This window comes from Sceloporus occidentalis, unplaced genomic scaffold (assembly GCF_023333645.1).
Source record: "Sceloporus occidentalis isolate IW3139 unplaced genomic scaffold, rSceOcc1.0.p SCAF_6, whole genome shotgun sequence".
In the NCBI taxonomy this organism is placed as follows: domain Eukaryota; kingdom Metazoa; phylum Chordata; class Lepidosauria; order Squamata; family Phrynosomatidae; genus Sceloporus; species Sceloporus occidentalis.
Genome location: NW_028316986.1, coordinates 33,836,272 through 33,862,165, shown reverse-complemented (window position 1 = coordinate 33,862,165; position 25,894 = coordinate 33,836,272). Strand labels below are relative to the sequence as shown.

Genomic DNA, 25,894 nt, shown 5'->3' with positions numbered 1-25,894 from the left:
CAGTTTCCAGACGGACCTATTTTCCTGTCGGACCCAACGCCTTTCCCCGCCAGCCAGGCTCAGTGTGCAGCAGCCAATGGCATCCGTGTCACTTCCGCTTTTGGGTGAAGGGCGGGGTCATGAACGGTTTTAGGAGGAGAGCGGGAAATGGCGGCCGGGAGGGAAGAGGCGCCTTCGCCCTCGGCCTCTTGCCCTCGGGACCCGCGGGTCCAGTGCCGCTCCCGGGGCTGGGCCTCCCAGCTGCTGGGCGACTACAGGCCTTTCCTGGAAAAGCTTGGGGCTGGCCAGCCCTTGGAGAGCAAGGGCTTGGAGCAGGCTCTGGCCGAAGCGCTCTGGGTAAGACGTGGCCCCGGAGGAGGAAGGGAAGGGGGCACCCTCCCAGTGTCCTCCCAGTGGCACCACTAAGCTCACACTACGGTTGTTGTGTGTCTCAGTCGTAGAGGTGGAAGAGACACCCCCCCAAGGGCAGGGAGATAATGTTATTGATTATTGGTTATTGATCCCCTTAATAATTCTAACCAGAAATCATCAGGGAGACCAAGGAGCTGATTGGAAAGGAAACGTGTTTCGATTCTTAGCTGCAGCATTGTTCCCCGGTAGAAATCCATCCAAATTACTGGGACCCCAGGTTCAAAGCGGACCCAGTTTTTATGGCGGTTTGAAGAAAGAAAACTAGAAGTCACATTTCATTGGTTACGTTGAATTAAGCATTAACACCCCTGAATATTCATTGGATGCCCTAACATACGTCTCTATCCCTCGTCGGTTAGCCACCCATAATAATAATGACTTATCTGTATGTTTTGTTTCGCTGTCCTCAAACTGTTTATGTAGTGCTTCCTTTTATTTGGGTTACAATTATAAGTTAGGAGCCAGTTCCAAATTGTTTGCGTTCCAAAACAGATAATGTAGCATGACCTAAAATGTCAGCCTTTGCTCTTAGTACATGTCAGCACTATAATCTTCAGCTCCATTCAACCACACCGTGAATAATGAAATCCACAAATATCAAATCAGATCAAGGCAGGTTACAACAATCAAATACATCAACAACATATGCAATACATACACAAATAAAATTGCATAATCCCCTTACCCCTCCCTCCTCTATTATGAAACTAAACAACAGTATTATCAAATACAGATTAAAATGAATTAAAAGAGACATAATTAAAACGAGGCATCTTGGGGCAGACAAGGGCAAGCCAGATCAATATAATGGGACGGTCAGTCAGGGAAGGCCTGCCGGAAGAGATCCGCCTTGGCAGCCTTCTTAAAGGAGTCAAGAGTGATGATAAGATGGATCTCTTCCAGCAAGTTGCTCCGTAGTTTGGGAGCGGCGGATGAGAAGGTCCTCTGGGTAACCGCAGTCAGCCTGGTCTTCCTTGGCTGCAGCCAGAGAAGCGTGGTTGTTGTGTGCCTTAGTCATAGAGTTGGAAGAGACCCCCCCCCCCAGGGCAGGGGCATACTAAAAACAAATGGGAGGACTTGCCCTCAGGGAAACCATACTTGCCCATAGAGAATAATGAAACAGGACAAAAACAGTTGAAAGACTGTCTCAAGAGAGAGCCTGTCAGAGTGCTAGTTTTTCTTACATACCAAGTGGAATAACTTTCCTCCAGTTGATCCATGATCTCCTACTTTTTATAGATTATAGTCTTCACTAACTCCGTCAAAACCTTACTGCATAAATTAAACGAATAACTGAGTTATTGATCGCAAAGTCCATCGTTCTAAAGTATTTAAAAAGTTTACATCATAGAATGCCCCACTCTAAATGGGGCAAACTACTTGCAGCAATGTCCAGTGGCCCCATTGCGTCTGGGCAATTAATCTGAGCCAGGTTTTATTAGAGTATTTTGTGGAAGCTATCCAGGGTACTGAATTTAATTCGCTGAAGAAGTTCAACACAGGATAGCTCCCATAAAATGCTTCTGTTTTGTGTCCAGGAGTGCATTTGTACACTTAAAACTACTGTGCAAGCTATGCCTGTTTCTGAGAAGCCAGATCTGGCCACGATTACATTTGCAAGTACTGTATTGTTAGATCTGTTCTTTCGATCAGAGTTAGAGGAAGGTTATCTTTCCAACATCCGTGTATCAGTATTTTTGCAGTCAAAACGGTGCTAAATGTCCATGTCCGCTGGCCCTTTTTTATTTTCTGGGGTAAATAATTAAAAAGAACATGCACATTCCTAAATATCAAAGAACTTCCTACTACCAAGTCTATTCACATAATGACTTCCATCCAAAATGATGCAACCACAGGACCTGTGTAAAGGAATCATTAGCAGTATTACATCTCCAGCAATTTGCTGATTTAGATGAGACTTTTCTTGAAACAACATTGTGGCAACCCCAAATGTAAGTTAGCTTTTTCCCTCCATCTGCTTTTGGCCTTAGACCAGTTTATTGAACATCTGGATATTTTACCAGATGTTAATGAAATAATAACATGTTTTTTCTGTATTCTTACTGCTCCCACAATAGTCTTGTGCAAAGACAGAATGCTTGCCAGATAGTTTTGAAAATACTTGTCATTGTAGTGAGCATTAGTTATCACCGTTTCAGGAATTCTTCATATTGCCAATGGTTATTGGTGAATCATTGTGCATTCATTTTTTGATTACATGGAAGGAAGGCGTTTATATTCTGTATAAAATATTTTCTGCCAAAAGTGGCAGTACTCTTTAATTTTTCTACCTCAAAACTGTTTCTTCTGACTGATTGTAAAGGGAGTGTGGTCAGCCAAATCCTGTTGGTCAGTGCCTGGTGGTGTTCTGTTGTGTCACTGATAGCCTTACGTTGAAGGGTGTTGGCAAATTTAAGGTAGAATAATGATATGCATTGAACATCTGTGAAGTAGCCATATGGCCTCAAATTTAGCCCACTCATTAATCATCTTTTCAGCATCCCTCCCAGTTTTTGCCAACCAGCTTTACTTCATAATTTGCTATGTTCTTTCCATAGAAGTAGAGAAAAAGTATGATTGATGGTACAGGGAATGTTCAGGTTATTGTGAAAAATTGTATTACACTTGCAAAGCAGCATTTTTAAAAGTTGTCATGTATACATTTTTTACAGAACTTTGAAACAGCGGTACAAGAGAACATTACTGTTAATGGACAGCCATGGCAGGAGTCATCAGATGATCTTCAAAATGGTACAAAAACTATGGCGTGTGATTTCTTTTGTGCTTCATTATTTAATACTTTGGTTGGATCTCACTGACAAAAATAATTATTATAAGTGTGTATTCATATATTCTATTTAATGAGGCTAATACTAAATGTGCTTCAGATCAAATGCTCGGTTCTACTGCTTTATTTCAGTGGTATTCATATGTTAATATGGCTCCCCCCACACATATACAATTTATGGGTTGTGATTGCTTAGTGCTTAAGATTCCAATTCTGACAATCAGAAGGTTGGCAGTTCAAGGTCCAAGTGCTGCATAATGGGTGAGCCACTAGTCCCAGCTTCTGCCAATTTAACAGTTTGAAAGTATGCAAATGCAAGTAGATAAATAGGTACCACTTTGGTGGGAAAGTAACAGTTTTCAGTGCAGTCATGCTGGCCAAATGACCACCAGAGCAGTCCTTGGACAATGCTGGCCCTTCAACTTAGTAATGGAGATGAGCACTGCCCCCTGCAGTCGGTTACAACTGGACATTCATGTCAGGGGACTACCTTTATCTTTTACCTTTACACAATGTGCATTAAAGAAATTGTATTCTATCTCCTCCCATCAATAATAAGCATTAAGTGACTGCAAAGCCCATGGTATATTGCTTGTTTTACTTCCAAAATTGGAGGTTATATTTCTTTTGGTCCTCTGAACTACTTTGTTCATGTTGTAGGATAGTTCCCTCTTACTGGTGGTATTGTATGACCTTTTAGTATGGAAGTGTTTGAAGGAAAACTTCACTAATGAGACATGGCCATACAGCAAGGATGGAAAACCCATTGTCCTCCACCTGTCAACTTCCAACTCCCATCAGTTCCAGACAGTACTGTCAAAGATACTTTGAATCGAGTAAAAAATCTTGGGGAAGGATATTAAACTAGATAGGATCTCTTCGATCTTGGAGTTCTTCAACTCTAAATGTGTGCAGTACGAATGTAGCCTGAGGTAGGCTTATGCGCAACATTAAGTGAGTTGTCATCCTGGTTATGGAAAACATAATCCAAAGTATAAAACTAGATATCATTATAGGAAATGTCAGTAGGTTAAAAGCACTAGAATTTAGATCAGAATTTAAGATTCAGAAGAGGGGACTTGCCTAACTTTACTGCCATCTTCTGGCTCACTAGATTAGTTCAGAGAACAATTTATAATTGTGCAAGCCAGTATCTTATTATTGAAAAGAAGTATGAATTAGTAATGTTTGAATACTCACAGAAAATAAAGGGGAAATTGGAGATTCCTGATAGCTCCCATTAATTGCAATGACCAAAACTTTTAAATTCAACAATAAGTTTATATTGCGGTTTTATTTAACAACAGTTCTTAGCTTGTAAATTCAGAGAATAGACAACAACATTTTATCTGAACAGCAAGCCATACAGTTGTTCCCATATTAGTGAAACTAACATTTAAAATGAGGTAAGGAAATTGTGCCTTTTCAAGTGAATCATTTAAGACGTATTATTGTGAAAACTACCATGTATAGATATTGATATCATGACATCTGCTTCCATAAATATAACTTCCTGAGCAAAACAAAGGAACACTAAACTCATTTCTTTATCAATTCATTTACTTTATAAGTATTGCCATTTGAAACTTGTGGTGTTTTAAATGGAAGATTTGAGGATGGGAAATTTAAGGAAAGGAATGGAGATATTTGTTATGAAAGTATGTTGGGATGTAGCAGCTGAGAGTCAGAATGTCAGTGCTGTAATGTAAATATGTGTGTGTATGTTTATGTGTATGTCTGATGTGTTATGTGTTTTCATATGCATAAATGTTTAATAAAAGTATTTTATTTAAAAAAATAAAAAACCTTTGAATTAATAATATATTAACATCTCTTTGTACTTTTGAGGATGAATCACTTATCACCTCTGTATGTACCTAGCAAACAGTTAACCTACAAAGAAATTGTGAGCAGGATGAAAGAAATATTATTCATCCAAACATTTTAAGGTAATTTTTGATTATTCCATTACATTTTTTCAGATAAATTCATAATACAGTTCACCCGCATTATACGCGGCTTTCAGCATACTCTGAAAGCCACGTGGGGCGGCGCATCCCATCCGGATGAATGGGGCATGCACCCATGGCGCAGTCACGCCGCCGCATGCACAAGCCCCATTCACTTGAATGAGGCTTAGCATGCGCGGTATTTGGCTTACGCGGGGGGGGTCCGGAACGGATCCCCCGCGTAAGACAAGGGCAGACTGTACATCCTTCGTGGCAGGTGTTGACAACAAGCAGTCTATGGGCTACATTTGTCCATTAACATTTTTGAAGCCAGCTTTGTGGGATTTACCACCATGCTGCAAACTTTTGACAGGGTGGCAGCACACACCACTTTCCCTTTACGCACACAAACCTTTCAAACCACATAATGCTTCCAGGAGTGTTACCGAAGCACAACTTACCTTAAAAACAAGGATTGTGCTTCTTACAGTGTTGAGATGTGAGCTCATTGGGTTCAAGAAAGCAATTTGGCCTATCATGGTCTTCAAATTAATTTAGTTTCCTTTATGCCAGTGGTTCCAAAATTTGGGTTCTCTAAATGTTTTAGACTTCAGCTCCCAGAATTCCTGATTGTTGGCCAAACTGGATAGGGCTTCTGGGAGATAAAGTCCAAAACATCTGGAGGATTAAAGTTTGGGAAACACTCTTTAAGTTGTAATTAATTTTGTGACTTTTGCTAAAATTTTCATTCTTGATTAGGTATTCATTTGTTTTAATTTAAAAAATCCAGAAGATCATATAATAGCAAGCATGGACTAATTTACTTTTTCTCATTTTGATTTTTTTATTGATAAATTTCTGCATTTGAACTCATCATTTGAGAATTTCATTTCTAAACTGATTTACCACACAAAATAAAATGAGGGGCTTGAAATCAAGACTTCAGTGAATCTCAAAAATATAGTATACCTATATTAGTCACATGGACCAACAATCCTATACATGTTTGGTGTAGCATAAACATTTATCAGTGCAGTTATGCTGAATCCAACAGTTATGCAACAAGTGCCTTGGTCTTCAACTCACTCGTTTTGCAACTCCGCGCCTATCAGTTGAAAAGTGAAAGAGAGGGCTCCATATGTAAAGTCAAAGGCTTTCATGGCCAGCATCCATAGTTTTTGTGGGTTTTTCAGGCTATGTGGCCATCTTCTAGCTGAGTTTCTTTCTGACGTTTTGCTAGCATCTGTGGCTGGCATCTTGATGCCAGCCACAGATGCTGGCGAAATGTCAGAAAGAAACTCAACTAGAACATGGCCACATAGCCCGAAACACCCACAAAAAACTGAGGGCTCTGTATATTTGCAAAATGATTGGCTGGACAAAGGAGTGTAATGATGCAACTTCTGAGCAAGCACAGCTGCTTATCCAACAATTTTTACATTGGCATAGTGACATAATTGAATTCTAGTAATGGTCACCTGTGCTTTAATGATAATACATTGACACACAAGTATTAATATATTTCAGTTTTCACTGATCTTAATCTAAAGAATATTGTAAAAATCAATAAGAACAGACTCAAAAGTGGGTTTCATGCTTGTGGTCACTGAACAGGAAAAGCTCCCTTTCCTGAACTAATCAGTGTCCCTTGTTATCTATGTTGTTTAAATTAAACTGTGGTTTGTTCAGCAAGCAAAGATTAAGCCATGGTTTATGGTCATAGCTTCCCAAGTTATATTTTAAAGTTTAAATTAAGCAGAGATTCCTTAGGTTTTGGACATAATAAGGAACTATTCTTAGTTTAAATGTGGGAGAAACACCATCTGTTTGCTTCTTAGCAGATGCTTCCTGTCCTTCCTTCAGGGTACATAAGTGTAAATAAAGAGAAGGATGAGTGTATGAGACTGAACTTTGCTGCTGTTTGCACATAATTTAGCATTACATCTGAACAAGATCTATGAAAATGAATTAGATGTGAGTGCCAAGATGGTGTAGTGGTTTGAGTATTGGACTATGACTGGAGATCAGGGTTCAATTCCTCGCTTGGCCATGAAATCCATTGGGTGGCCCTGGGTACGTTACACTCTCTCAGCCTCAGGGGACGGCAGTGGCAAACCTCCTCAATAAATCTTGCCAAGAAAACCCCATGAGAGGTTTGCCTTAGGGTTGCCATAAATCAGAAACGACTTGAGGATGCAGAACAAAATAACAACAACAACAATAATATTTTACAGTATATTCTGTTTTTGACCAAAATTGGTACTCAAAGCAGCTCACAATTCATTAAAAACATATGAAAATAGAATTAAACTTTTTACAATAGTAACACAATCCAAACTCTAGTTAAAGAATAAAAAACAAAAAGATAAAAAGCTATTAAAATTGTTCAGTTAAAATAATATAGCACCCTCAACAAATAATCTCTTGATCCTTAATAATTGGGCATTGGTCTTGTTTTAATCATGGTATACAATGACTTTCCAGATTTTGGGAATAAAATTTTAATATGGGAAGTTTAAAGAAATGGATGTTGCAGCCCACATTTAAATTAAGATGAACAGGGGTGCATAGGTTGATATATTTCAGAAGTGCCTTTCTGTTGTTGTTTTAAATGTATGAAACAATATAAACATCTGTAGTGAAAATATATGCAGTATACTTAAGTGTAGTGATTATATATCTAAAGATTACTTCTAATTTTAAATGTAAAGTAGAAAGTTCATTGAATATTGTTGATTTCTCCTTTGAAATATTCCTAGAAATCAGTTATCCCATCTAGTCATCTTGTAGGTCTCCAAACAACTTTCCTTAGTATTTGTCTTTTGTTTTACCATATTTATCCAGTAGAGGCTGCTCAAAATACAGAGCTGTCTATATCATTAGGTATCAAGTTATTTTTGCTAATAAATTATCACAAATATCAACATAGGAAGCCATCCATGAGAAGAGGAAGTGGATGTTATCTCATGTCCTAATAAAAGCCTTCTAGTGTCATGATGGGGCACTTTGTGTTTTCTGATTCTTTTGAGTTAAATAGACACCTTATATAAAGCTAATCTGACATCTGTTCTTTACAGTAATTTTGTTTGAGCGGTTGCTCATATTTTCATGGAGTCCTAAAGAAATATTCAGGAGAGTGCCAGCTTCTTATAATTGTCATAGACCTACTTCTTTTAATTGAGAGAAATAAAAAGTCTTTATTTTAATCACTGAAGACTGTGGCCACACGTAATATCCCTTCTTCCTCTAAATAGCATGAATTTTTAATAAATAGTGAATTAAGAACTTCATTTTTACACTAGAAGAAGCTAATTAAAGCATTTGTTGTCATTCAGGAATCTTAGATCAAGTTCATCTTGTTTTTGTTGGAAGACTTTTTGCATTCTCTTTTCCCCTCCTTAGGTAGATTTTCTTGCATGCAAATCCCGCTTTCACTCCTCTTGCAAACATCCCATTTGCTCCTACTGAATCACAGGACAATAATTTTGCAAAATGGTAAACCATGTATGTGATTCAGGTCACACACCCTTTTGGGAAGCTCTCTCAAAAAGATTTTTTTTCCTGCCCTGTTGGGTCCCCATCTTCCTCTTCTCTCAACTTTCTTTGGAAGGATGGTGAGAGAAAGGTTTCTACTTGACCTGAACTATTCATTAGCTAAATTAGGATATAGCTTCTATGTATATGTAGATTAAAGCCATTGTTTGTTTAAACTGCAAGCTACTTGGGTTTGTTCAGTCTCAGTTCTTAGAGAAGCATTTTTCGGCTAATCTGCTGATTTAAAGCTAGACCCTAACTGTTTATTTTTCTGGAAACAGGGTGGGAAGACACTTCAGCTGTGCATTTCTTAGCATTCCTAGAGACCACTTGGATCAAAGTTTTTCTGGGACAAAGCACACCCTTCTTGCAGAGAAGTTGCAAACATACTGTTCACATACTTCATTTTCATGTATTAAATTTTAATATTTTTCTTTTGAATTAGATGCAGACATCAAACTCCTAGAAGATCAGCTTGATGAGTTAATAGTAGAAGTAGCTTCCAAGCGTAATCAGTATCCCAGAGAAGTTCAAGTACAGGTTGTCAAAGCCCTTAAAGCACAGCAAAAATTGTTGGTGAGTAAACCTAATTCTTAGTTTTCTGGGGAAAGTTATATGTTTTTAAAGGAAAACTGAATTATCAGTCATTTTGCTTATGGATAGGCTAGTGACAGAGCTTAGAAATATGCTTTTTTAAAAAAACAAACACTATAGCTTCTGGAATCACCCAAGTTGTGCTTATTGAATGAGTCTGGAAAGTGTAATCCAAAAAAGTCACTTTTCTTAGTCAGGTCAGCAAGTATTTATAGGTGTCCAAAACTGGCATTTATTATAGTGCTATTAAATGGATAATATAATGTATCAAGTAAGAATTGCCCATTCAGATTTTGTTTCATCCATGAGTGGTAGCTAGCCTTGTTTATGCCACACTCTTGTCAGCCTTCCTCATATTCAATGAAGGTATCATAACACTAACCTTCTTGGAGTGTTGCAAGTATTACTAATGTGAATGTAAAGTGGTTTTGATAGCTGAGATATGGCACAATCTGAAGACGTGTCGAAGCTGCCCTGGCTAATTACACATGGGTGGCTTCGATCTGCTCCAGGGACATGCCGTCTACATGCCGCATGCCCCCAGAGCGCCCAGAAGCCACCCTGGGGCTGCAGTGGGCCCGTCAAAGGCAACCCTTTACTAGTCCAAATAGGAACCTATCTTTTCTGCTCCTATTTGGGCTGGCATCAGGATGTATTGGGGCCATGCCGTGTGATTGCTGCAGCCCTGGGGCAACCAGTTCTGGAGCGGCTCCAATCTGTCCTTTTCGGACCATCTGTTTCGGCCCACAGTCAGTTGATGCCGAGCGGTTAGGTTGCTATGCATACCTAGCCAATTACTGAAATTTATCTTAAATTGGCAGTGATCCATTTGTGTATTTGAGAAAGGTATTTCAGAAACCATTTACGTTGTGGAGGCTTTAAAACTGAGGAAAAGAAGAGAAAATTGGAACAGGAACAGTTGACACTGTTGCTATCCTGATTTTAAGTGTACATGCATTAATTAAACTACTTTTAGAAGCTTTTAAAGAATATTTTAATGTATTTTTAAAATGTTTTTATATTAGTATTGTTTTAATTGGCTTTTATTTGTTAATTGCCTCAGGAGCCCTTGTGGGCTGGGAGGTGATACAGAAATTCTTCAAATAAATAAATAATAACAAAAATTCCTGCTGCCATCCTTTACTCAGGTAAATAGATTAAAAAGAGGAAATTCATGTGTTTTGAGGGGAAATATTCCCATTGGTAAAAGTTGCCTCTAAGCACAGTTTACTACATTTCATAAAAATGTTGGTTCAAGATGTTGTCCAAATAAAAAATTATTTAAAATCCTTGGAGATCATGTGCACTGATTATATTAAAATGCTTATATCCCAACCGTCCTTTAGTGATTTCTGAACAACAAATCTGGGGTTATGCCATTTTATGTTCACATCAGTCCTGTATGGTGTCTTGCTCAATTCCAGCCAACCTGCTTCACAGCTAATTAGTTTTTGAACATAGCTTTTTACCATGCCTAAATCCAAGAGTTACCCAGTCTACCATACTAGGATTAGATATCTCATGGAGATGCTGCTACTTTTTCTCTGTCACTAGCATCCCAATAATAATTAGTTTGTCACATCAGTATGACATGAAATTCCCTTCCCCTACCACTGTCAGTCTGTATTGGAGGCATGCAGCATGAGTTATGATATGAATCATTTCACTAAACATGGAATGGTTGTAGCTTTGAAACCTGAGTCTTGTTCATGGTCCCAGCAAGAGTAGGCTTATTGAATCAGTTGTATAGTGGTGAGTCAGCACTTATAAAAATCTCATTTATTTAATTGGTCTACTTTGGTTGAGGTTAAAAATAGTCATTAGGCTGGATATCTTGTACTGGCTGGTTAGAGTTTTTGAGTGGGATGTGAACTTTCAAGAGACTATAAAGTAAACCTAATTCCTAAACTTACAATGGCAAACACTAATTGCATTGCGATAAGAAAGCAAAATAAATATGTTTTTATTGTTTCAAGTTTTGAAACACCTGATACTATTGGGTAAACTTTATTATATCCCTGTCTTACTGAGCCCAGGTTCCTCCCCTCTGCTTTTTTTGTACATAAAAGAAATACATTCTAATAATAAATGCCATGCGGGGGGGATTAAAATTTAAAACAAGCCCAGTGCTTAGCAGAAGATGCTTCAAATATATGTTTCTTTATGCAGGACTGCTATCAAACTACTGAGAATCTTCAAGAAATAACACCGAAACCTTCTCAAGGTAAATTGTCTGAGACAGTGAAATTATATAGTTTAATGCTAATTGAAAAGTGATGTAAATATGGCATTATTATTTTTTGATTGTGTATAGTCACATGTTATAATAATATCTCATCTGTTCTTTTCCAGAGGAGTAACTATTAGTCTGCTAAAGCATAATAGCTTTGTGTTTAAAGTGTTTAAGGGTAGCAGACATCCTCTAGAGTAGACCTATTGAATCCACTAGATTTATTGACTAGAATCCACATAATCAGTACAGGAAATCTTATTCTATGATGGCAGATATGCATACAGACATGGATGGAGAGATAGACAAAATAAGTCTTTACAACAATCTGTACGGCCAGCTCTGAACAGTGTTGCATAACTGCCAAAAAGAGCATGGTTCTTTCTCCTTCCGCATACCCATTTTAACTGGCAGTTTTGGAGACTGAACAAAGAACCATCAGCATGCAAAATAGGTGTCCTGCCAATGAGTTCACTGTTTCTCCCCATGGTTAGCCGATCATTCAAGGCAATATGAGTTGTGCCACTTTCTTTGTGTGATTATCTCTAGCAGTTACTAAACTAATAGTTCAACAAATTTAAATTTTTATTGTTAAGTTTGTCTTGAATTTGGACAACATTTTCTCTAACAGAGGAGTTCCATTTCCTGTATAGCAAAAGATTTCCCATATGGCTTTAGTCTCAAATATCCAGTGAAGTCCAGTGCTTAAGGCAATTTTTTGTAAATCTCACTGGAGGTCAAAGAGAGATTTGGGACAAGTTGGACATTCACATTCAGTCTCACCAGCAGGAGTTATGACTTACTTAATTCACCAAGTTTTGTAAGGATGAATATTCTAAAGACTGCAAATAATTTTGAAATAGAGCTATAAATATATTCAGTAATATACTGGATTTCTTTTAGCATTTCCCTAGCAGTGACCAATAGTGAATGCTTCTTATCTGTCTTTCTAAACTGGACAGAAAAACAAATCACTGACTAAAATACCACACAGATTTATGTGCTGTGTTGAATGTGTGCATTTGCATAGTGTCAATGATGTTCATGTATCCCTCTTTAGTAACTGCAGTGGCCAGAAACTGAAGGGATTTAGATTACTCACTACCTTTCATTTCCTTTTTTCATTTCCTTGTGTTTTGAAAGCCATGTAAATCAGCTACTGAATACCAAGTACCTTTAACATTTAATAGTCTTCCTGGTTAATTATGTGTTATACAAGTTGCTGGGCTAGATCATTTCAGATTATCTACTTTTCTGTCACAAATGAAACCAGTCCAGTGCTTATCGGAAGCTCATAGTGGAGCTGCAATCTGCAGCACTGGTTCCCTGTTACAAATAATTTGCCTTACAGGCTAAGGCTAAAAGGGAATAAATTCTCCAGCTTCACCAAACAGGCTCTTGGCTGAGGAAGAATTTATTTCTATCTATAATGTCCTCAGTCTTCATGGTGATTTGCATACTACAAGAGGATAGGTCTGTCCAAGGAAGCTTGAGCATGAAGTTTGACACAGGAGACTATGAGTAAGTTTCCTCTCCAGACAAAGCATTAGGTTTTCCTAGATTCCAAAATAAAAGCATGTGCAGAATTTTTAGCAGACGTATTCCAGTAACATAACTCACAAATGCTCTGGGGTTTTTTTGAGTAGGAGAGAGGAGTTAGAAGAGACCAAGGGTCATCTAGTCCAACCCCTTACCATGCAGGAATACACACTCAAAGCACCCCTGACAGATGGCCATCCAGCCTCTGTTTAAAAACCTCCAAAGAAGGAGACACCACCATCCTCTGAGAGAGTGTGTTTCACTCCCAAACAGCTGTTACTGTCAAGAAGGTCTTCTGATGTTGAGGCGGAATCCCTTTTCCTGTAGTTTGAATCCATTGCTCTGGGTCCTATTTTCTGGAGCTGCAACAAACTTATCCCATCTTCTGGATCACATCCCTTCAAATACTTATCACATAAACATAGAAAATATACAGAATGATCACTCGGAGGGAATCAGCTTGTTTGAAATAGATATCCAGTTATAGAAATGCTAAACTTAACAGGAAATTAAAACTCAAAACTGCTCCCAAACACCATGGGGGATGGGCAGGGGACAAATTTTGTCATTTTTGTTGTCCCACTGAGTTGTTTCAAGCTCAGAAAAGTAGTTGTTGTTGTATTATATTTTTGTATATCCTGCTTCTTTCCCATTATGAGAGACAGGGTGGCATTAAAAGGTTAAAACAAATACAGCTTTTAAATTCTTGTACAAAATTTAAAATATAATTAAATTAACTGTGGAATTAAAAACATGATCATTAAGAAGAAAACAACGAATACCCAGTACAGCACATCCTGAAAGGTCCTTTTCCCCTGAACAGTCAGCCATCAAAGGTCTGCCAAAACAAAAAGGGCTTTACCTGCCTATGAAAGGATAGCAGGGATGGCACCAATTTGACTTTTCTAGGAAAAGAGTGCCAGGGCAAGAATGTCCCCTCCCACATTCCCACCAAAGGTACCTCTGGGAGTAGTGGAGAAATAAAGAAGATCACAACATATAGGCATGCTCATATGGAGGAATATGTTCCTTCTGATAACCTGGACTGGGTTGTAAATATACAACCCAGTCTAGGTAAACCATAAATAGTAGCAAAGTTGACTCCCATTAACTTAACAATTTTAAAAAGGTCTCTCCTGGGGCTTTAATAGCCTGGTAAAATTGTAACTCCTCCACCTATAGGAAGGGTGTAGGTGTTAGGAACTCGCGGGGCATCCAAAACTCGTGCATATTCAAGTCCCATAGGCTTGAATGGGACACATGCATGTGGGGCATGCAACCCATTGAGGTTAATGGCGGTCGCCTCTCCATGAATTTTCAGGTCAGTGGATTTCAAGTCTGCAGACTTGGAGGGGCGACTGTATTTTTAAGAATTTATAACATGATTTAGGGGCCTCAAAAAAAGAGTTGGGGGCCACATGTGGCCCATCGGCTATGTGTTATCCATCCCTGCTCTGGGGTTTTTGTGGGAAATGAGAGGTGGAGAGAGAGAATTAAAGTAGAAAATGAAAAGAGTTCTGCAGAGGTTTCCATCTAAATACAAGTGAAGGCCACTGTCTAGCCTTGGTATAGGATCATGATTGCAAAAAGATGGGTAAAATATTTGGAGTATACAGAGAGAGGTCACATTGCTCTGTATTCCTCTTCTTACGCTTTGTCACTAGTAAGATTACCCCCAGATTGTCCTGAAGATGGCATCGAGGTTTGATGAAACTCCTGCTGCAACTGCAAGGGAAAAAAGTCTTTTGGAAGGTTGTGTTGGGGATTTTAGCTTTGGCAAAAAGTAGGGCATCAAGTGACCAATGCTGGGAAGAGACTGATACTGAAGCTTTCTGGCAGAGCCAAAGGGTCTGAGCCAAAAGTGATTTTAACAAGTGATTTCAATCGAGAACATTAAAGGGCCAGAGCAATGAGAACAAGAATGCTGGATCTGATGGGAACATATCCCTGAAGCTCTGCCTTTTTTGCAGTATTATTACACCAAACCAGACAAAGAAAGACAGTAACTTGGTTCAGGCAGACATCCTCTTATACAAATGGCAGAAGAGAAAGACCTCACTTGTTCCAGGTAAACAGAATCTCATTATAGCATATCCACTTAAGATGAGATATTCCTGTAAGAAGTGGGAGTGCCACTACATTTGATAGTCCTAATGAGAAATCTGTACTTAGGACAAGATGCTACTGTTAGAACAGAATATGGAGAAACAGAATGGTTCCCAGTTGGCAAAGGGCTGAGGCAAGGCTGTATTCTATCACCCTATTTATTCAGATTGTATGCAAAAATGTCATATGAAGAGCAGGTTTAGACTCAGTGGAAGGAGGAGTGAAGATAGTTGGAACAGCAACAATTTAAGATATGTAGAGGACACCACACTAGTAATGGAAAGCATCATGGACTTGGAACAAGTAAGGAAAGTTAAAGAAGAAAGTGCAAAAATAGGGTTAATGCTGAACATAAAGAAAACAAGAATAATGACCAGAGAGGAGTTACAGAAATTCAACCTAGATAACAAGGAAATTGTAATAGTTAAACATTTCCCATACCTTAGATCAAACGTTGATCAGAATGGAGACTGCAGTCAAGAAATCAGAAGACTAGGAAAGGAAAGGACAGCTGTGGAAGAACTAGACAAGATCCAGAAGTGTAAAGATATATAACTGAACACTAAAGTCAGACTTGTCCAAACCATTGGATTCCCCATTACCATGTGAGAGCTGGACACTGAAGAAAGCAGATAGAAAGAAAATAAACTTATTTGAGTTGTGGTGCCTGAGAAGAGTGCTGAGAATACTGTGGACAGGGAAGTCATGGGCCTGAACCTGCAGGACCTGAGCAGAGAGGTTAAGAATAGGGAGTCTTGGAGATGTTTCATTCACAGGTCGCCATGAATAGAAGTTGACTCCAAGGCAGTTAACAACAGCAGTATCTGAGGTTTGGGAGTTGCTGCCAATTATGCAACACCTTGGGGCATTTGCAACTTTTTGGCTGGGCAACTTCATGTCATTTCTTTGCTAGCACTTTCTACAAGAGATGAGAATCTCATCTCTTGTATGAGTTCAGAATCTTCTCAAATTAGAAAAAAACCTACTTGCTGCATCATTTTTTACAAATAACGTGTGGGGGTGAGGTGGGGTTAGGTAAATATAAGAACACATTTTCTTTAATAATTTAGTCATGATTCTAAAAGAAAACTTCACATACTCGGTTTTTCAAATAGCTTAAGGGAAAAAACAATGAGAATGTTTCCAATTATTTTATGAGCTTTTAGATCTCTGCTCATTACCTATGGGTGAAGTGCCTCTGACCATCAGGTATATTGTGCACATCTATTAGTACTGCCAGCCTTCCATACCTCCCTCAGCATATGAAAGAACTGGAGCCTCCCAAAACAAAATCAATGCAGTAGCATAAATCCTGTTGTTAGCCCCAGCTAGTCTAGACCCATTGAATCAGCACTATTTTGATAAGTCAGCAACTTACATAAATTCTACTGTATCTAAATTCTTCTGATTCAGTGGATCAGCTCCCAGTGGGGAATGACAAAAGAAGGGAATGATAATGGAACTCGGGTAAACTAGGGACAGATATGCACATTTCTATTTCACATATTTAGTTTTAGTTTCAATAGGATAATGGAGAACAAAGCATTATTCATCAAAACAGAAGTTTGGAAGGGAGAGAATTTGAAGGAGGTAAAACAAGTGACTATACAATACATGTGTTTGGAGATGCAATTACAACTGTATAATATTGGCTGTTGAACTTGAAGTAGTCTCCCAGGTTTATTTGAGACTGAGCCATTTTGCCTAGTATCTCCAGAAACTGTTTTCTGTTTTACATACAGTGGACCCATCACATTCACTGGAGTTAGAGATGCAGGGCCCCTATGAAAGTGGGAAAACTGCAAATAAAAAATCCCACTATATTTTTTACCTGAGAGAACACGTCTCTAGGTATCTGTAGGTGCTCCAGCGCAAATGTATGGTCAACAGCCACCAGAAGTTAAGCACAGAATTGTGCTGAAGAACCTACAAATGCCTAGAGAAGTGTTCTCTCTGTCCATAGAGTCATGCTGGAGGACCTAGAGATTCTTAGAGACAACATATCAATCAAATCCATGAATAATCAAATCTGTAAAAGTGAAAGTGACAAATGTAGAAGGTTGAATGCACTCAGTACTTAGGAGGAATCGGAACCAGTTTGCCCAGTATTCTGTGGTCACAATTCCTCCAAAGTACTGAGAAGGTAGCTAGGAGGGGGACTTTTAAATTGTTGAATGGTGAGAATTTCCACCTACCTAGCGACTGTAAAAGTGAACCATGATGGTGCCAGAAGGCTTAGGACATTGTAATTCAGGGTTACAGCCATTGTTCTTTGGGGTGAGGTTCCCAACCATAAGATAGCTTCTGTTCCCATGTGTCAACTCTCTTGTATGAAGTTGGGATGAGTGACCTAGAAAGTTTTGGGGGATTTTTTTTCTTCTCTGTTGTTGCTGCTTTGTACTTTATTTGTGCTGTGCTTTCCTGGATGAACTCTTGCCTTGCACCAATTCAGCATGTCCTTTTTAATGTAAGAGAAAGTACTTTAGAAGTCATTTCTACTTAATTTCATTTTCTTTTTACTGACATAATACCTGGTTGTCTTTTTAAATGATTTCAACTTAAGCATCTTGCTTCCTAAAACTTCCTATTCTCAGGGCTTGACTCAACAGAAAGTTTTCATTTTGCAGTGCATGGGCTTTCCACTTTTTGTTTTTGGCATTAACTTATTTCACATGCTAAGTCTCTGTTAAAAGGGGGTGGGGGGTGGGGAAATAGTTGTATTTCAGTGAGCAAAAACTAAAGCTGCCCCAAAACAACTTGAAGTTTTACTTTTGCTTTTGGTTGCTGATGGGACTTTGTAGCCATCAGCTTTGCTAAGAAACTGGGAAAGTGCTGAGGCGTTGTTTCAGTAAGCATGCCTAGGTCTGGTCCAGTTTATTGGCTGCAGTCCAGGACCCCTGAGGTATTACATCTGCATTGTCATCTGGGGATCTACAGAAGACCCAAGGAAAATGTTGGATTTTTACCAGTTGAATAAGATATTTTAAAACTGTTTAAGTATTGTAAATGTTAGATACTACCTGTGATAGTGCCCCTGCCTTATAAAAAAAAAGCAATCTTGTATAGTCAGCTCTTTCCATTCCAGACCCCCTCCCCCCATGGATAGAAAAATCTACGGGACATCAAGTCCCTTTATATCCAATGGCTGCGCAACGTCAGCAAGAGCACATTGGCATGGGCTTGTGCATACACCACCATTGGGAAGAATCCACAGATGCTCCAATCAGCAGATGGCTAACCTCTGGAAGAGGAGAGCCAACTGTAGTTGTTGTGTGCTTTCAAGTCATTTCTGACTTTTGACCACTTTAAGGTGAACGCATCATGGGGTTTTCTTGGCAACTTTCTTCAGAGGTTGTTTGCTATTGCCATCCTCTGAAGCTGAGAGAGTGTGACTTGCCCAAGGTCATCCAGTGGCTTTACATGGCCAAACTGGGATTTGAACCCTGGTCTACAGAGTCATATAGCCAAAATCAGCCTGCAAAAATAATCTAGTTTGAGACCACTTTAACTGCCCTTGTTTAATGCTAGGGAATTGTGGGAACTGTAGTTTGTGAGACATTGAGCCTTCTCTGTTAGAGAGCTCTGGTACCACAACAAACTACAGGTCTCAAAATTCCCTAGCACTTAGCCAGGGCAGTTAAAGCAGTCTCAAACTGGATTATTTCTGCAGTTTGTTTTGGCCCATAGTCCAGTGCTCAAACCATTACACCATATTGGCAACTCTGTTTTCTCTCACTTTATTGTTTCAGGGAGCATGTAAAATTATACTCTTTCTTTTCAGATTTGCACATGGCAGACTTGAGCCTTGCAACAAAAAATGCATCCAAACTCATTGGAGAGTCATTTAAGGTGAGATTTATAAGATGAGACAATGGGTTGGATCTCAACCTAATCACATTTCAAGAATTGTCTATGTCCAGTCAATTATTGATTAGCTGTTCTGAATTCTGGATCCAACCCAGTGGTTCTTATCATCATTAAAGCATTTTAACCCACTTAGACAAATCCATAGGGTGCCTGCTAAAGCAGAAGCCAAGGAAATATCTTTTAATCTTTTTATGTGATCTTTTAACTTTTATATTTATAAAAAGTACTTGTAGTTTGAAAGTCTGTGCCTTTTCTACAGTGACTTCTAATTGTTCTGCTGAATGGGCCTGTTTAGGTATTTGTTGTATCTAGGATTTAATAAAGACAATGAAGGTTCTTAACTCATGGGATTTTTACTCTCACCAATGTGCACAGCTAGCCTAGGAAGACTGTAAATGTGTAGAAGCCCATGCAGAGGTAACAAAGAATAATGTAACCATCTTTCTGTCATTAAGGAATTATTAGTTGTATTTGGTTACACTTGGAATACCAAAAATATAGAGCATTGTAAAATTATAAAATTGCTTAATTTGTTTCAAAAAAAAGTTTTCTACTTATGTGTGTTGGAGATCCAGTATTTGATGACAACAGAAAGTAATTCTATTATGGCTGACCTCTTTTTCTAATAAATGTTAGCTGAACAGAACATATGCAGCTTCCAAGTAGATGCTTGGGCTTTGAAGCTCAAGAGAAAAGTTACGTAGTTTGACCTCTAGCACTAAAAACACCTTTATGCTGTTATGTAGCATGGAGTGTGATATGTTGATGGTATTGACATACATTATTAATGTCGCTGCAGAAAATATGGGCAACCATTTTGTGTAATTGTAGTACTGCATACATATTTCTTTAAAAGAAATTCCATTATTCTTTTGGCCCTCCTATCAATTTATGAATTTCTATCTCAATTCTTATTGTTGAATCCTACTTGACCTTTTGTTAAGGCATTTTATAAATTGTTGTTTATAAATGCCAATACATATCTCACAGGCCCTTCCAGCCGGATACTCAGTTAAGGACCAGATCAGGTTTGGGGGCGGGGGGGGGGGGGCGTTGTTGCCTTGGTCTATAAGAACACTCATCCTTTGACCAGGAACCAGGTCCGTAAAACTGATTTCATTGAGTGTATTTACCTGACCCTGAATACCAGGGACAGACTGGGGATTCTGTTGGTCTACCGTCCACCCCGTGCGCTAACAGACTCCCTGGTCGAGTTGACACAACTGGTCTCGGAACTGGTGTTGGAATCTCCTAGGCTTCTTGTTCTGGGGGACCTCAACATCCCTTTCGAGGCCAGTCAAGGTCCAACAAGAGCGGCTCGGGAGTTCATAGCTACCATGACTGCCATGGGCCTGTCCCAATTGGTTTCAGGGCCCACGCATTGTGCTGGTAATACTCTCGACGTTGTCTTTAGTACGGACACGGACACTCCGTTGGCAGAGGTCTTTAATGTCTCTGCCCTATCAGGGACATACCATTTCCTGGTTGAGGCTCGAATCAAGGCTTCTACCTTAAGCCCCTCCGGGGGTGGAGGACCTATTAGGATGATCCACCCTTGAAGGCTGATGGAACCCAAAAGGTTCCAAGAAGCCCTAGAGGGTTATATGGTTGGAACTGACGGCGACTCTATTGATGCCCTGACTAACACCTGGGATAGCGATCTCTCCAGGGCTATACACAGTATCGCTCCCAAGCGTCCTTTCCAGCCTGCTTCCAATAAGCAACCCTGGTACACGGAAGACCTCAGCGATAGGAAGCGGGCCGTGCAACGACTAGAGCGCAACTGGCGAAGACATCATCACTTAGCCGACAAGGCACTCCTTGAGTCTCTTTTGAAGGCTTATGGAGTGGCAATAAGCGCAGCTAAACATTTGTTTTATGCTGCACGTCTTGCGTCCGCGGAGTCGCGTCCGGCAGAGCTGTTCAGGGTAGTGAGGGAGCTAACACAACTGCCCCCCTCCCTGAACCCTATTTTAGAACCATCTAAAGCCTGCTGTGACAAATTTAACAACTTCTTTGCGGATAAAATCTCTCAGCTAAGGGCTGATCTCGACGCCAGTATTTCTTCAGATCCTATAAGAGAGGTTTCCAGAGCTTCCGTGGACTCCATTAGACTGGATCATTTTGAGTTTGTGAGTACTGAGGAAGTGGACAAGATTCTTCGAAGTGTTAGGAAGACAACATGCTCTCTCGATCCCTGTCCTTCATGGCTGGCGGCCCAGGGGGGAACGGCGGTAACTTCTATTTTACGCCGTATAATTAATTCATCCTTCAGGGAGGGGCGTTTTCCATCGAGCTTAAAATCAGCAGTGGTAAAACCTCTACTAAAAAAGCCCTCCCTGGACCCCCTGATTCGGAATAATTATCGGCCTGTTTCGCTGCTGCCTTTTTTAGGGAAGATGATTGAGAGAGCAGTTGCTTTCCAGCTTCAAGGGATCTTGGAAGAAACAGATTTTCTAGACCCATTTCAAACCGGCTTCCGGGCGGGCTATGGAGTTGAGATTGCCATGGTCGCCTTAGTTGATGATCTCCGTCTGGGCATGGACAGGGGAAGTGTGTCCCTGTTAGTGCTCTTGGACATCTCAGCGGCTTTCGATACCATTGACCATGGTATCCTGGAACGCCTGAGGGAGTTAGGTATCAGGGGCACTGCGCTCCAGTGGTTCCGTTCCTACCTCTCAGGTAGATTCCAAATGGTGCAGCTGGGGGGGGACATTTGCTCTGATAAGAGAGCGCTTACATCTGGTGTCCCTCAAGGAGCTATTCTGTCCCCCATGCTATTTAACATTTACATGAAACCGCTGTGAGAGATCATCCGGAAACATGGGGCGCAGTGTTATCAGTACGCTGATGACACCCAAATATGCTTCTCTGTGTCCCCGACTGATGCAGTAACTAGGAATGGCATCTCTCCTCTAAATGCCTGCTTGGAGTCGGTAATGGGCTGGATGAGGAAAAACAAACTCAGCTTGAATCCAGAGAAAACGGAAGTACTAGTGATAGGCTCCCCCAGTCCGGGTGGTGAAATTTGTCCACCTGTCCTGAATGGGGTCACGCTCCCCCTGAAGGACTCAGTTCGCAGTTTGGGGGTGCTTTTGGACTCGTCGCTCCAGCTGACTTCTCAGGTGAATGTGACGGTCAGAAGCACCTGTTACCAGCTTCGCCTGATACACCAGCTGCGACCCTACCTAGACCGGGGAGACCTTGAAACAGTGGTACATGCTCTGGTAACCTCTCGGTTGGATTTCTGTAATGTGCTCTACATGGGGCAACCCTTGTACCAAACCCAGAAGCTTCAGCTAGTGCAGAATATGGCAGCTAGGTTGGTCACTGGATGTCCCAGGGCCGACCATATAACACCGATTCTGCATGATCTCCATTGGCTGCCTGTTCGCTTCCGGGCACAATACAAGGTGTTGGTTATAATCTATAAAGCCCTAAATGGCATGGGCCCAGGGTACTTGGAGGACCGCCTCTCCCCATATAGTCCACCCTGCACACTCAGGTCGTCTGGGAAGAATCTGTTGAGGATCCCGATAACGAGATATGTATCAACCTCACAAAGGGCCTTTTCTATCTCGGCCCCTGGGATCTGGAATACCCTTCCTGAAGAACTCTGCTCCGCCACCTCCCTGGATCTCTTTAAAAAGAGACTCAAGACCTTCCTGTTTCGGCAAGCCTTCCCCGATGCTCCTTGATGATATATGACTCCCCCCTATATGTACAGCATTACCAAGCACATTTAGCTGGCCTGGATTTGATGTATGGTTAATCTGTATTCTGAAATGTTTTTATTGAAGTTTTATTTATGTATTGCAATTTTTATCCTTTATTTTGTATTTGATATTGCAATTTTTACCTGTATACCGCTATGATCAACACGGAATAGCGGTTTATAAATAAAACTTATTATTGTTATTGTTATTATTATTTCTAATATCATAAATGTTTTAATTTTTTCTTTTCTTTTCTTTTTTCCCCTTCACACATACTCCAAAGTCTTTGTCATCTCTTTTGGAAAAAGCAGAAGGCTTCTCAAAAGTGTTGTCTCTGCAGCCAACTTTGGAACAGTGTAAACTCCACCAAGAAATTGTTGCTGGCTCAGAAGAGAAACAGGAGAACAAAATCGATGTCAAAAACCTCACATCACAAGTGGAAGTCATTCCCACACAGACTGCTATTAGTAATTCTATTCTACTCAAATTAAAGAGACCGTCATGTTCCACACAGGAACGCTATCCACTTCAACAAAAAAAGATAAGTCTTGATACATGAGGACTTCTTTTGTGTGGGACTGCTGCACAGCCATCCTGTTCTTTATTTGAATTTACCTGCAGCACATAAATACAAACTGCAAAAACATCAAGAGTGGTGTCCTCTGAAAACTGTATAATGAAATAGATCTCACATGGCAGTGGAGGAGTTCATTGCTAGATAGTGTCATATCTCAATGTTACATTGAATGCTTATGCACATTTTTAATTACATTTGAGCATTGTTCTTTGAAGCAGCTGCACATTCACTGTACTACAGCAAGGTGAGCAGCGATGGTCCTGAGTTTCATTCTCCACAGAATAGATGCACAGTGCAGACAGCTGTGTGTTAGCATACCCAAGATTCTGGTTCATCACCCAGGGAGATTTCATGCCATGGGTGTGTATTTCTGTGTGTTGAGGAGCAGTTTTACACAAAGTAAAAACCCCGGAAAGGTCCAAATCCAGTTGCAGATGCCCAGTACCATAGGTGCATGTTAAAAGGCTTGATCTCAGCAAGAGATTTGTTTTGGTATAACTTAGATAATTTGTTACAGATGGATTTTTCTCTAAACATCTAAAAAGTTATTGGAGAAAAGGCTGTAATTTGACAGGTGACAAAGCACTTAATCTTCCTCACACCTGTTGCTTTCTCTCCAGACTTCCCTTCTGCATCTTCTTTTCTCATAGGTATGTATACATACATGCATTAGGGGTCCTCTTCCGTCCACAGCATCTTTATCCCAAATATAGTTGTTCATTTGTTCAGTGGAGACCCAGTTAGCAAGCCCCAGGTCTTCTGCCAAACATCTGGTTTTCTCAAGCAGCCTGGACTATATATACCTGCTTTTGAAATACTAATGGAAATACTTGCTTGCATAATGTTTTGTTTTTATATTAAAACAGTCTAGTGATGCATATTTCAGTCTGGTATTAATATGTTTATGTCTTAAATCAGAACCAGAAGGGCCCTCTATAATTATATTGGCCTTTTAGTGTGTGCCTGAAAAACCAGTTCAGGATTACTCACGAGAATTCTGCACAACCATTGCGTAACTACAGTGCTACGTAATGGATTCCAACTAGACCTTCCCCCCCAAATCTCACTTACTGGTAATCAGCTACTGGGATTGAGAAGTAGTTGCCTGATGGTCCTACTCCCTTCCATGAGCAATCTTTGGCACAACAGACAGAAAAAGGACTGTTGTCACAAATCCCCCTTGCTCTAGAGATTGCTTGCATGAGGGGAGTGGAAGTGTCAGGTAGCTGCTTCTTGACCAATAGGAATGTACCCATGTTGATCCCAGAAGCTGCTTACCAGTAATTGAAGTTTGGGGGGATTTCGTGGTCCTTACGTCGCCCCTAAACTAGAGGTTACGCAGGGCTCATGAGTATGTAGCAGTTACAAATGCATAACTATAGGTTACATATTCATAACTTCCCAGCAGGATTCTGGCCACTAATTTATGTATTATATTAAAACTCCAGTTTTAGAGTTCTTGTGAATAAATGTCAAACTATGCTGTACTTCTGGTGAACTTGCATATAGATGTATATCTGTGTTCTGTTAAAGTGATGGTATTTTTAGATTTCTTGTAAAATTATAACTAATAATTGATGATGCTAAGCTGACATATATATGCCCAAGGAAAGGTGCAAAGAAGCAATTCTGAAATTGGAATTGCTGGACTTGCATTGCTTAGGAGCTGGCACTGCCTATATAACACTTGCCTAGGTTTGTGCAGAAATTTCCACAGAGGGACCTGTAAGCCTCTAGTGCTTTTGCCTTTAAAAAAACAAAACAAAACAGAATAAAACTCAATTCCCTGTGTCCATTCTCCCTCCACTGCAGACTCCTGAACTTCCCTACATTAAGAACAGTCTATATACTATAGGTGCACTAAAAAAAGCTTATTTTTGGAAATTCCAAAATCAGCACTAAAATGTTAGCTTTTTTAATAATTAATTTTACTGAGGAAAGCATTGTTATAAAAAAAAGTGGAAAAATTAGTAAGTAAATATCAATGGAGTATTGTTTGCTTTCTGAATGTGTGCATTTCATTTGTCTCTTGTAAAATGTATATTTGTATATAAAACATTCTTTTTTTACACATAATACTTCTTAAGACGTCTTGATTTATATTCAAACTCTGGTTTAAATTATCACCATGATATTTCTGATTCATCACCTGCAGAGTTGAGAATTCAGATATGAAAAACTACTAAAGCAAAGACAGTCTATGTATATGACTGTATATTTTATATAAAGAAATGATGGTTATAAAATAGAAAATTCAGTAGCTAGGATCACAACTGGCGTTGTACATTCAAGGGAGCAAGCAACAACTTATCCTCACAATGTAATATGAAATTTCACCCTTGAACTAGAGTACTGCCAAAAGCAGTTTGTTCTAGCATAACACTCTTTTAATGAAGAGAGAGTATAAAAAACTTGACTGGACTTAAATTTAACTTAATTAGATTTATGGGTTCTAATCATGTTTAGTTATAAAAGGAATTCTGCAGTTCACATTGTAATGTGAGAAGAACTTTGACTGTTAAAACATCTTCAGTATTGACCATGTGTTCTATTATGCAATAAAAGGGGCGGTTTCCCTCATGA

General features: G+C 39.6%; 1 protein-coding gene across 1 annotated transcript; it reads left to right on the top strand.

Moving 5' to 3' along the window:
* The first annotated feature begins 112 nt into the window (after window positions 1-112).
* NSL1 (NSL1 component of MIS12 kinetochore complex) lies at window positions 113-25,894 on the top strand. Its single transcript, XM_089529272.1, has 6 exons — window positions 113-336; window positions 3,084-3,162; window positions 9,128-9,258; window positions 11,446-11,500; window positions 18,933-19,000; window positions 23,018-25,894. Exons 1-6 carry the CDS (start codon window positions 148-150, stop codon window positions 23,291-23,293), a joined length of 798 nt encoding a protein of 265 aa, XP_089385398.1. The 5' UTR covers window positions 113-147; the 3' UTR covers window positions 23,294-25,894.

Coding starts and splice junctions, on each gene's coding strand:
- NSL1 (XM_089529272.1), top strand. CDS start 148: ATGGCGGCCGGGAGGGAAGAGGCGCCTTCGCCCTCGGCCTCTTGCCCT. Junction 11,501..18,932: donor AACACCGAAACCTTCTCAAG/GTAAATTGTCTG, acceptor CTTTCTTTTCAG/ATTTGCACATGGCAGACTTG. Junction 19,001..23,017: donor TCATTGGAGAGTCATTTAAG/GTGAGATTTATA, acceptor CATACTCCAAAG/TCTTTGTCATCTCTTTTGGA.